The following is an 11,733-nucleotide window of genomic DNA, read 5'->3' as shown; positions in this document are numbered from 1 at the left end:
ATTTTCATAAAAAAAAAAAAAAAAAAAAAAAAAAATATATATATATATATATATATATATATAAGTGTTAATTGGACCCCCACTACTTGTTCTATAAGGCAAGATTAATCCAAAAAGAAAAAAGGAAAAAAGAAACACATGAGAAAGTGGAGCTACGTTATATATCATACAATTTCTAAGAAAGCGTGGTTTATGTACATAGAAACATATAGTTGAAAGTAAAGATGATTAGGTTTGTCAAAGGCGCTATATTGAATGCAGCTTTGTGTTATACATGTCAGTTAGTGATCTATCACTATTATATATATATATATATCATGATGATGAGTTTCATCATGAAGCTTTCTTAAAACTTATTTGAATTATGACCCCATATGATATATATCATCACTTTTGGGAAATTTTTTTTTTTCCATTTTTTGCATTAAGAATTTCAAAATATATGAAGATTAAATTTGAACAAAAGGATGTATTAATTTAAGCTATTTGATTCACATTATTTTATGAACTTTAAACTTGAATTGGAAAAATGTAAAAATTCTTAATTCCCAAGGGAAAAAAACCATTTAAAAAAAAAAAAAGATATGGAAACAGTCCAGTTTAAAAAACAATATATTCTGTTAAATATATATATATATATTATTTTTCTTCTGAAATGAATTTGTCAAAAATTCTCCAACTATAATGACGAGTATTTTTGAATCATACTATACGACCCTTGTAACTTGTGGCGTTAAAAGATCCCAGGAGGACGAATGCATAATTTCATACACTACGAATTTGGCTGTTAAAAAGCTGCCGGGCAATCTCCGAAATACATCCTCGATCCAGGGGTATTTTCGTAAGCACACATTTGAAAACTTCTCTAAATTCGACCGTTACAACACTTAAATACAGATTTAGCATTGGCCCGTTAACCTCAACCCCAAGTCTCTCTCTCTTTCTTTCTTTCTTTCTTTCTTTCTTTCTCTGCTCTTATTCTCTGTCTCACTCTCTTTTTCAAATTCCATGGCCGATCAAAGCACAAGCACGTCAATCATGGAGCCCAAAACCCCACACCCACTTCAGCAAAACGCCGATACGCCGACCCAAAGCTTCTCCTCAAGCAATGGCTCAAAGAGGAAGAGCTAATCCTCGGCCGAGTAACCCTCAAGGAGACCCAGATCAACTCGGTTCGAAAGGAGATCACCAATCTGTACGTCTTCTTCTTCCTCTTCCACTCCCTCTCCCTCGTCATCCTCTTCAACGCCGCCTCCTCGTGGGCCCCGCACGGAGGCGGCGCGGTGTGCAGGATTTCGTGGATCCCGTCGCTTTGCTCCCTTCTGTTCTCGTTGGGGCTGATCTGGGCCGTCCGGTACAAGACTGACACCGAGGTCCACCTCGAGAAGATGCTGGAGAGGGAGAAGGAGGACGGGAAGCTCCTCGCGAGGTGCGTAGAGGAGCTGAAGAAGAAGGGCGTCGAGTTCGGCCTGCTGAAGGAGGTCGACGCGCTGCGTCGGGCGAAGAGTCTCCGCGTCGAGGCGAAACCGGTGAGGAAGTGGTCAGCCAGGGACTTTGTTACCCTCTTCTTCTTCAGTGCTTCCTGTTTTGTTCTTGTCATCACAAGGGTCATCTTGTGTGATTAGGGTCTCTTCCTTTATTTTTTGTGGGGTAAAGGGTATTTTGGGAATTATTGGGATGATTCATTGATTTTTGTTGGTTTTCTGTTTTTTGGGTTGTGGCAGAATACTCTTGTTCTGCTTTTAGTGAACATGTTAAGTTGAAAGTGTATAAGAATATTATGAATAAAATTTTGGGACTGATTCATTGCTTTTCCTAGTCTTTGCATTATTGAAATCTTCTTTAGAATGTGGGACATTTGGTGGTTGATTTTGGAATTTGGAATTTGTCTTCTCTATAGAATGTGGGACATTTGGTGGTTGATTTTGGTGATTTATTGTGGTGCCAAGAAAAGTTTTGGGACTGATTGCTTGGTGTCAAAATCTTCTTCACTAGATCTGATTTGGATTTTGTTTTATATAGAAATGGGCCATTTGATGTTTAATTTAGATACTTCTTTCTTTTTCTTTTTTGCTTTCCTTCATCTTTTTTTTTTCTTTTTTTTTTGTGTGCCTATTTTTGGTAGCTGTCACACTAATATTGAGAGAGTATTATCAAAAAATAAAATAAACCACTTGCGCATAACTTTAATTTTGTGCAAGTTCAACAATACAGTAGGTCCCCAAAGCTGCTAATATTGGTGATTTATTGTGGTGCCAAGAAAAGTTTTGGGACTGATTGCTTGGTGTGAAAATCTTCTTCACTAGATCTGATCTGGATTTTGTTTTATCTAGAAATGGGCCATTTGATGTTTAATTTAGATACTACTTTCTTTTTCTTTTTTGCTTTTCTTCATCCTTTTTTTTTTTTGCCTATTTTTGGTAGCTGTCACACTAATATTGAGAGAGCATTTATCAAAAAATAAAATAAACCACTTGCACACCAACTTTATAAAAGTAGCTCAATAATTTTGTGCAAGTTCAACAATACAGTATGACCCCAAAGCTGCTCTTAAAGTTCCAAATGCAATTATTGTCACATTTCCTTCCAACTTAAAGTTCCAAATTCCATTTGAAGATGAAATTTTCAGATATAAGGAGTTATGGGAATACAAAAGAAGTTAAGCAATAAAAATTGACCAAATATTATAATGGCCCGCTATTACAGCTGTGCTGATTAGTAATGCGATTCTAACAAGTAACCTGGAAGGTTACCATTTTTGGTAATCTTCTGAAAATCCTCCTTCTATGGCAATGATAACTGGGGATTATCATCAAAGCATATCGTGTGTTTGGAATAATGAAGAGAAGCTTCAAAATATATATATATATATATATGTATATATATTTTTTTTTTTTTTCTGTAGATACAAGCCCTTATATAGGACACCACTAAAGAAATCTAAAAATTTAGTGACAACCTCTTGTTCACAACTTATTTTTTGTGTTTTCCTGTAATTAAATATGAGAGTCACATTAGTAGCAACTTATCATAACTCGTCATTAATATAGTTACAACCCTTGCATATTGCTAATTTGGAAGCAGAACATAAGGGAGTGAGTTTCTGATGTAGAAAACGTTAGGATTTAGGGTATTTAGGATTTATCTTTTATCTTTATTTTATTTTGTGTTAATTTTATTTTTTATTTTTTTTATTTTTTATTTTTTTTTTCTTTCAATTAGTTCTAGTTCTATTACAATGATTAGTTTTCAGTTCTATTAGAAATCAAATAACAAGAGAGCTATAAATTATGTACTCCGTGATCTATTAATTTATTCAGACACTCATTCAGTTATTTAATAAAATTCATAGTTTTTAGCTCAGAAGCTTGCTACTCTTTTATTAAATTACATAATAGCTTTACTGCCATATATGGGATAAATTTATTATTACTAGTACATTAACTATGCAAAGCCACGGATGTATTTTCTCTAGTGTCAATTACGTATAGTACTCATCAGGAACAAAGGACTAGTGTGTGAAATTTACAAGACTTTCACAATTGCAATCACCAAAAATATATTCAAATCCAAACTCAAATTATCAATTTTCATCTTCCCTCACCAATGGAGCTGTGAAGCATATAGGTCGAGATGCACCATTTTTAGGTGATGTCATAGTCACTGCATCTGTCACCATGCTTGCGCTCACGGATGAGTCGTAAAAGCTCGAATCTATTCCTTTAGTTGCAATGCCACTCATTAGGCTGCTCACGTCGTCAAATTTCCAGTCTGCCAAGTAACCAGGCCTCGAAATTTCGGTGCTCACTTCAATGTCTCCTGAAAGCATTGCCACCACTCTTGACATGGATGGCCTGATTGTTGGCGATGTTTGCGTGCATAAAAAGGCGACTCTTATGACCCTTCTCACTTCTACCTCATCGAATTCCGATAGTTCTGAATCCACCAAGTCAATTTCGCGCTCTTGTTCTTGAAGATTCCAAGCCTAGAAAATTCATATCAAATTGCATTAGGGACTTGAGAAAGTTATTCGATTGTTGAATGCCAAGAATCCAACTTTCTATGAAAACTAATACCGAAAGGTCACATAAAGATGCAAAAAATTCTATCAACCAATCTAATACAGTACTAATAGTTCGTAGTCCGAACAGCCTCAATGCTAATAGTTCAAGTACTAACAACGCAAAAATCCAAAGAACATGTGAAAAATAGTTCATTTAGAAACCAAGTAAAAGAGTTCATAAAGTTTGTTTTCCTTACCAATTCAAGGAGATAGACCTTTTCTTCTTCTAAGCTAGTGTCAGAATTTGACCTGCCACTGATAAGTTCTAAAGCCACAACGCCGAAGGCAAAGACATCAGTTTTCTCCGTTAGGTGCCCACGCATGGCGTATTCTGGCGCAAGATACCCACTAGAACATCATCAACAGTAAGTTTGAGTCGACAAATGATCAGTAGTACATTGACAAGTAACAAAGAAAACTAAGGTTTTCGAGATCTTACATTGTCCCGGCAACGCGAGTACTAATGTGCGTCATTTTGTCATCATAAAGTTTGGCCAAACCGAAATCCGATATTTTGGGGACAAGATTAGAATCAAGCAGAATATTGCTAGACTTTACATCTCTGTGTACGATTCTAAGCCTCGACTCCTCATGAAGATAAGCAAGACCTCTTGCTATACCCAAGCAAATGTCGAACCGACTTGACCAATTCAGGTTCAACCTATGGTTTCCTGAATAACATCCAGGCCAGCCATAGAAATTATTAGATTGATCACTAATTTGTTTTAATGTTGTTTTTTTTTGTAAGATTTATATGTACATGTACTTGTTTAGGAAAAAAAAATGTTTCTTGTACCAACAAATAATGCTTGATCTAGACTCTTCTTTTCCAAGTACTCATAAACAAGAAGTCGTTTGTCTCCATCAATGCAACATCCATGGAGTTTCACCAGGTTTCGATGTTGAACAGCGGATATTGTGGCGATTTCAGTCACAAATTGCTTTTCCCCTTGGTGGGAAGTCAAAGACAGCTGCTTCACAGCAATAACTCTTCCATCTGCAAGTGTTCCCTGTGAAAAGAAATTCAAAGTTTTTGGTGCTACTAAAGGTCAATTGTTTAATCTTCAGATTATAATTAAGTCTAATTAGAGTAACTAATACCTTGTAGACAGGTCCAAATCCTCCTTCTCCCAACTTATTAGTCGGATCAAAATCATTTGTCGCCGACCTTAGTTCGGCGTAACTGAAGGTGAATGGTCTCACATCCATATTCAAGAGCTCTGCAAATCAACTAAAAGTCAATATGCTTTTCTTTTTTATTTTTCCCCCTATATTTTCTTGCAGAAACTAACAATGTATAAAGAGATCAGTTACAAATAGTTTCCTTAAGAAACAAACGAAGCAAGTGCAAGTGTTTATTTGTTTATCTATTGCTTACTTAAACTAAAAATCTTCTTTTTTCTTTTTACTAACTGTTAGAACTCATAAAATAGGGAAAAAAAGTTTAAAAGTCAGGAAAAAGAAAAGAAACCTGCAAAGAGAAAGAAATAGTTACCTTCATCATTACTCATTTTAGCTTTTCTTCTTCTATGGATAATAAAGAAGATCACAACAGACAGGACTAAAACCCCAGCACCAACAGCAATTCCCACAATCAGACCTGTCCTATTCTGATTCACAGTTGGTGTGAACTCATTGCTTGGAGGCTTGTTACTCACAGTTGGTGTGAAATCTGTGACAATATTGAAAACATCATTAATAACAGTCTTTAAGGGTCCATTTGGTTCACGTGTTCAAGTCAGTGATTCTGATTCACTGGCTGGAACTTCGTGAGAGAAATTTTTAAATTCAAATTCTTTGTGAGATGAAAAACTCCGTAACAGAATCAAAATTATGGGTTTAAGTTCATGTGCCAAACGGACCCTAAATGCTTAAACCAAAATGAAATGTTTGGGACAATTTTGTTACCAGGGGTAGCACTGATGGCTGCAATGGAAGGTCCATAGGTACCTTGTTGAGGTATGCAACAAGTTCCTTTCCCGGCCCAAAAGAGATGCACTTCAAGGTAGTTATTTGACACTAGAGCCTTATACTCCTTCTGGACAGCCCTTTCGGATATCTCACCAGCCTCCTTTCGGATATCAAAATCTTTCAAAACACGATTCCCCTATCCAAGAATAGTGAGAAAAAGAAGTTGCACTATCTCTGTCATAAAACATAATGCGAGACCAATTTGGTGAAGAATAATACCTGGATGTAGATATCAAATACACGCCTTCCGCGACTCTTCCAACTCCGAGTGTTCTCAATAGCTATTTCTGTGAACTCGAGTTGCACGGTGTAGTTACCGTTCTCGAGTCCCAGGCCATAGTACCTCAACGACGAGGCAGAAAGCCTTAATGTCTGGAAAAGTTCCGAGTTTAAAGTATTTGTGAATTGAGCCGAAGAAGAACTTGTATAAATAGCATTGTTGTTTTCCGCAAAAAGTCCGACATTGCTAACTGCCCATCTGTTGGTGCTGGTCACAAAGTGGTTAGCTGGACCAAGAGTCTCACTATCCGTTTCATACACAATGCTACTATCAGATGATGTGATTTGAGTACCACCAGAGTTAACTCCAAAGTTGTAATCTTCATAGAAGTGCAAACAAATCTTGTTATTTATCTAATATGTTTTGGGAAAAGGGTGTTTTCTTTTGCACATTAAAAATGGCCAAGCGCTCACAACTATTTGAATGGAATACAATCAAGTCAAGTGTGAATTCTACTTACATATGGGATTGCCTTTATTGCAAGAGAAATCCTTTTGGAGGCAGTTCAATCCTGAAAGAAGATCTCTGAAAGAGGAAGTGGAATGAACTTAGATAAAATATGAAGTTATTTGCTGAAGAACAAGCACTAGCCATTTGCAGTGATGCAGAGAAAGAAGGTTAAGCAGTGTCATTTGAGCATATTATTTGTTTGGATACAACCAAGAGAAGCAAAAACAAATGGAGTAAACACTACTTAAAAGTTTTGAACATATATTACTTGTAGTGTAGTAGATTATGTGCAAATAGAATGCAATTGTTAGAGAAGAATCACCTGTTCTCTGAACTTTGTATTGTAAAGTTGTTGCCAACCAGGTTACTGCATAAAAGAACAAGAAAAGAAGAAGAGAAGAAATATTAGTTTATCCTAACATGTAAAGAAATCAAGCTAGCGGTATAAAAGACAAGCTCATTACTTAATAGACGAAGAGCATATACTATTACCACAAATTTAACAAATAAGAAAAGAAAAGAAAACTAAGGCCCCGTTCATTTCATTGGTCGAAATCACAACTCAAGCTTTTGTTACAATGTTTTCTCTCAAAAAAATTCAAATTCAACTTTTTATGCTGCAGTGTTTTTTCTCACATAAATTAACTTTTCAACTCGAGCTGAAAACTCAAACCAACGAAACGAATGAGCCCTTTAATGTTTACTTGAATATCAGGCAAGCCAATGACATACATCTTTAAGTTTGTTCCATTGACCCACGAAGGAATGCTGCCCACTAGATTATTGTATGAAACATCTCTGCAAGCATAACATGGGACAAAACCATAAATGTTTGATTCACTACCATGACCATTTCTAAACATAGTCAACTAGTGGTATACTTACATAGTGAGAAGAGATTTGCTTTTTTCTTGGGGCAGTGAACCATTCAAACTATTGTTTCCTAGAAACCTGATTAAGGAAAAAGAAATATATGATTCATTTCATTGAGATTAGCTGTCACGAGGCATCTGATACAATCAAATAGAGAAGATGTATTACAGATCAGAGAGTGAACTCAAGTTGAAAAGAGAGTCCGAAATCCGTCCGTTTAATTTGTTGAAGCTCAAGTCCCTGGAAATAAGAGAATAAAAATTCATGACTTAAAAAGAAAAGCTAGAAAACTACAAACACATATTTACATCCGAAAGTTGGGCTCAACTTACAGCCGTAACAACTTTTGGTACTCCCCGATATCTGACGGAATCGAACCAGTGAAGTTGTTATTCCTCAGCACCCTACAGGTGACATAAATGAGTTGCTCAAAGATGCGTTATGAATTATATGATTATGTGTAGAAAAAACATTTCGCTTACAAGGTGCTTAGAGACTTTAAGTCCTTGATAAATGCGAGAGAAGAATTCACATTCGACACTTCGCTCAATCGCCTATCGACATACCAGACACAAGATAGTTAGCTCTATGAATCTGTAGACAAACATGAAAGTGACCAGTAGGCCTATTTATATAGCAACTCACAAGTCTGATAGAGAAGTTAGATTTGCAAATGTTGATGGAATGGGCCCTTCAAAAGAGTTTCCTTGAAACCTCCTATAGAAAACACACAAAAGTAACTAGAAATCAATCATAAAATTCTAGAGTTTGATTGTTTTTTTATTCTTATTTTTCCTCTCCATTTCAGTGATATGGGTGTGGTTTTAATGGTTACTCGAATATTTACTCATCAATGGGTATTGTTATTTTAGTTGTAAGATATTGATCCGGCATCTATAATAAATTAGATAGTTGACAAAAAAATTAATGACATTTAATGAATCTGAATTTTTATCAGGCTACGTTATTAAATTTCCTTATTTAATGGTAACCACTGATGAAACGTACTACCAATAACTATTGAAAACAAGTCTATATATATATATATATATATATATTAAGATATCAATTAATTTGTGTAGAACAAACGATGAAGGTTTTACAGTATCCTGAGGCTTTGAAGATTTGCAAATGTTGAAGGAATCTCTCCACTAACTCCAGAGCTATCAATGTAACTGTGAAATAAACAAGGCAAATTTCAGTGACAAGTAAAATTGTTATATGATAAACTTAAATCAGAAAAGAAAAAAGAAAGTAGGAAAGAAAAAGAGATTGACAAAATTACAGTTTTTCTAGTTTTGACAAGCTCCCCAGCTCAGACGGAAGAGGACCAGAGAAGTTGTTTGAACTAAAAGACCTACAAAAAAGAAAAAAAAAAGTGACATAATTCAATTTATTGTGTATAATTTTTTTAACTGCAAAATGGAAATTTCAAAACATATAATAAGATTGCTATTGAGATTTGAGAATGCCAATTACTCACAAAGTTATTAGATCAGTAAGTTGTCCTAGTTCCTTTGGCACCTCCCCTAATAAGGCATTTAGGTCAAATCTCCTGATAGTAACCAAACAAAGAACACCAAAAATGAAATAAATAAATAAATAAATAAAAATGTTTATTTGTAACATAAATATGTCCATTTTCTTGTTAGATTCAAGCTGGATTTTTAGTATACTTACAAGTGTTGCATGCGGGTGAGATTGCCAATGGATGGAGAAACAGAACCTGTCAAGTAATTTTGGCCCAAAATGCTGTAACAAAAGGAATATAAGCCTAATTTTAGTGGAATTTTTTCCATGTGACAAACAATATAGTTTGATGTTATAAACAGAAAATGAAGTTGGCGTTGATTTTGTAAAGAGAAAGGAGCAATGAAAATGGCCAGAGAAGCCATACAGACTGAAGAGGAAGGTCAGATTCCATAGCTCTTCTGGGATTGGCCCAGCAACATCCATTGAAAATACTTTCCTGCAACCAAATTTTGGTGACAAATTAAACACAAAAATAAAAGTATTTGACGTTAACTACATAGCGAATGGACGTTTCATATTTTAGAGCAACGGACGTTATGTTTTAAAAAATCAGAGACAAAGTGTTATAAAGATCATAATTTGAGAAAAATTTTATAAGTAATCTTTCTATTTATTATCTAGAGCTTATCTAAAAATAGAAAATACAAGACACATAAGACATGTTACATAGAACAGTACTGTAGATCCTAATTTATCTTTCAAATTTTTACGTACCAAGTAATGTATCAAATAAGTTGTCAATTTTTAATTCGTAATTACAACTTTTTGCAAAGAGATTTACTAATCAGAAAATGATAATTCACTTATCACTTTTGGCCTCTGGATTAATGTTACAAATTACAGCCTAAACTATATTCCTCGTCTCATTTTGGCCCTGTGGTCATGAAATCGTTACAAACTCAATGGAACTAACCGTATGAACCTCACATTACTGGTTAATGAAGGGTATTTTAGACTCGTGAAGCAATTAAGATGAACTAAACTAAATTTAACCCTCACATACTTTGTTAGCAGCAAGCTAATGAGTAGAGAATAAAGTTTTAAAATATCTCTTTTCTCTTATTAACTAAGTATGTGAATGTCACGTAGTTGATTTTCTCGAGTTGTCAAAAATTTTGTGAATAAAGGTCAAATGTGAAACAAAAAACGTAGTCTAGGGTGCAATTGGTAACATATTAAAGTTTGAGGATCAAAATGGAATACAAAATATAGTCTAGGGGCTAAAATTGACATTAACCCAAAAAAAATAATATAGTTGAGATCCCTATCAATATCATCTTATCAATTGGCAAATGTAATAATATCCCCTCATAATATTATACAATCAAACATACATGTACACGTAACACGTATAAATAGGACTTACAATTGGGTGATGTGGCAAAGAGAATTATTGTTGGAAGAACAATCGCATTTGATAAAGGGATTGTATGTATCAAAGCCGATGGCGGTGTCTATGGCGGCTCCACTGCACGGATCCCCAGTTGTATTCCATTGTTGAGTGTCAGCCTTTATGTTCCATTGGTCAAATATTGAATTCAAGGCTCTCACTGCAGTCAAATTGTACATTATTTAGGGGACGTTTAGAAAGAAAATTAATTTTTAATTTAAATTATGATTTATAATTGATTATAATGTTTTTTTTTTTAAAAAATATACATAAATTGAAAACGCTTGTATCAACATAATTCAAAAGTTATTGTTCTTTATATTATTGTTCTGCAGCCAAATATTTTATATTATTGTTCTTCAAAAGTTAACTAATATGTCATGTGTCTAAAAGCAAAGGATAAGAAAAAATATTCATAACGACCGCCATTGCTATATCCCACCAAATATTGCCATGTTGTACACAAATTTAATGAACTTAATTTAATTGCTGCAAAATTGCTACTTAAATAAAGATGACTTTTTTTTTCTCCGCCAAATAAGGTTGTTCTTTCTGCCAGGTATAAACCCACTTATGAAAGAAAAAAAAAATGAAAACCATAAACCCAGTTCTCTTTTTTGTTTGAAAAGAATAAACCAAATTTTATGAACGCGTACTAGTTATCTCCTATGGGACTAATTATTAAGATGAAAAACTGCAACATATGTACATTAGTTTGTTGATTAAACTTTGCAAAAATGACACTGAGAGGAAAAAGATGGAGAGAGAGAGAGAGAGAGAGAGAGGACCTTCAGAGGGATCTGTGGTGGCTTGAGTTTCATTTGTTAAAGAAGCTGTGAGAACAAGGACGAAGGCAACCCAGAAAGTGAAGACGTGAAAATTAGCTGATGATGAAAGTGAAACTCCTGACATGAATTAATTTGCAGGTCCTTGACCCTTTCTCTGCTACAGCTTAATATGAAGAATATACCAAACTCAAGAGGAAAGTGAAAGAGATCAGATCATCATATAGAGGGAGAACTTAGATTTAAATATTCCGAGAGCTATTCAGAGACCCACAACAAGTGTATCTAACTATCTATCTGTCTATCGAAATATATACATATATATATGAAATATGCTGCATAATAATAATAGAATAGGTCATTTTACTTAAATGTAGCATTATTAGTA

The 11,733-nt window shown here is 34.5% G+C and overlaps 1 protein-coding gene and 1 pseudogene across 1 annotated transcript; one reads left to right on the top strand and one right to left on the bottom strand.

Annotated features, from left to right (window-relative positions):
- Positions 1-943: 943 nt before the first annotated feature.
- Positions 944-1,793, top strand: LOC21399304 (annotated as a pseudogene).
- A 1,631-nt stretch (positions 1,794-3,424) lies between these two features.
- LOC21410825 (probable LRR receptor-like serine/threonine-protein kinase At1g56140) lies at positions 3,425-11,453 on the bottom strand. Its single transcript, XM_024163386.1, has 23 exons — positions 11,349-11,453; positions 10,537-10,720; positions 9,535-9,606; positions 9,318-9,389; positions 9,121-9,192; positions 8,923-8,994; positions 8,741-8,812; positions 8,283-8,354; positions 8,120-8,191; positions 7,970-8,041; positions 7,806-7,877; positions 7,650-7,715; positions 7,497-7,562; positions 7,087-7,131; positions 6,775-6,839; positions 6,254-6,633; positions 5,972-6,170; positions 5,559-5,735; positions 5,165-5,283; positions 4,860-5,073; positions 4,503-4,734; positions 4,261-4,411; positions 3,425-3,985 (listed from the first exon to the last, which is right to left on the bottom strand). The coding sequence occupies exons 3-23, from the start codon at positions 9,591-9,593 to the stop codon at positions 3,584-3,586; spliced, it is 2,751 nt and encodes a 916-aa protein (XP_024019154.1). The 5' UTR covers positions 9,594-9,606; positions 10,537-10,720; positions 11,349-11,453; the 3' UTR covers positions 3,425-3,583.
- Between the last annotated feature and the right edge of the window lie 280 nt (positions 11,454-11,733).

This window comes from Morus notabilis, unplaced genomic scaffold (assembly GCF_000414095.1).
Source record: "Morus notabilis unplaced genomic scaffold, ASM41409v2 Scaffold1154, whole genome shotgun sequence".
NCBI classification, from domain to species: domain Eukaryota; kingdom Viridiplantae; phylum Streptophyta; class Magnoliopsida; order Rosales; family Moraceae; genus Morus; species Morus notabilis.
The sequence above is the reverse complement of the archived record's forward strand: the minus strand, read 5'-3'. Positions and strand labels throughout refer to the sequence as shown.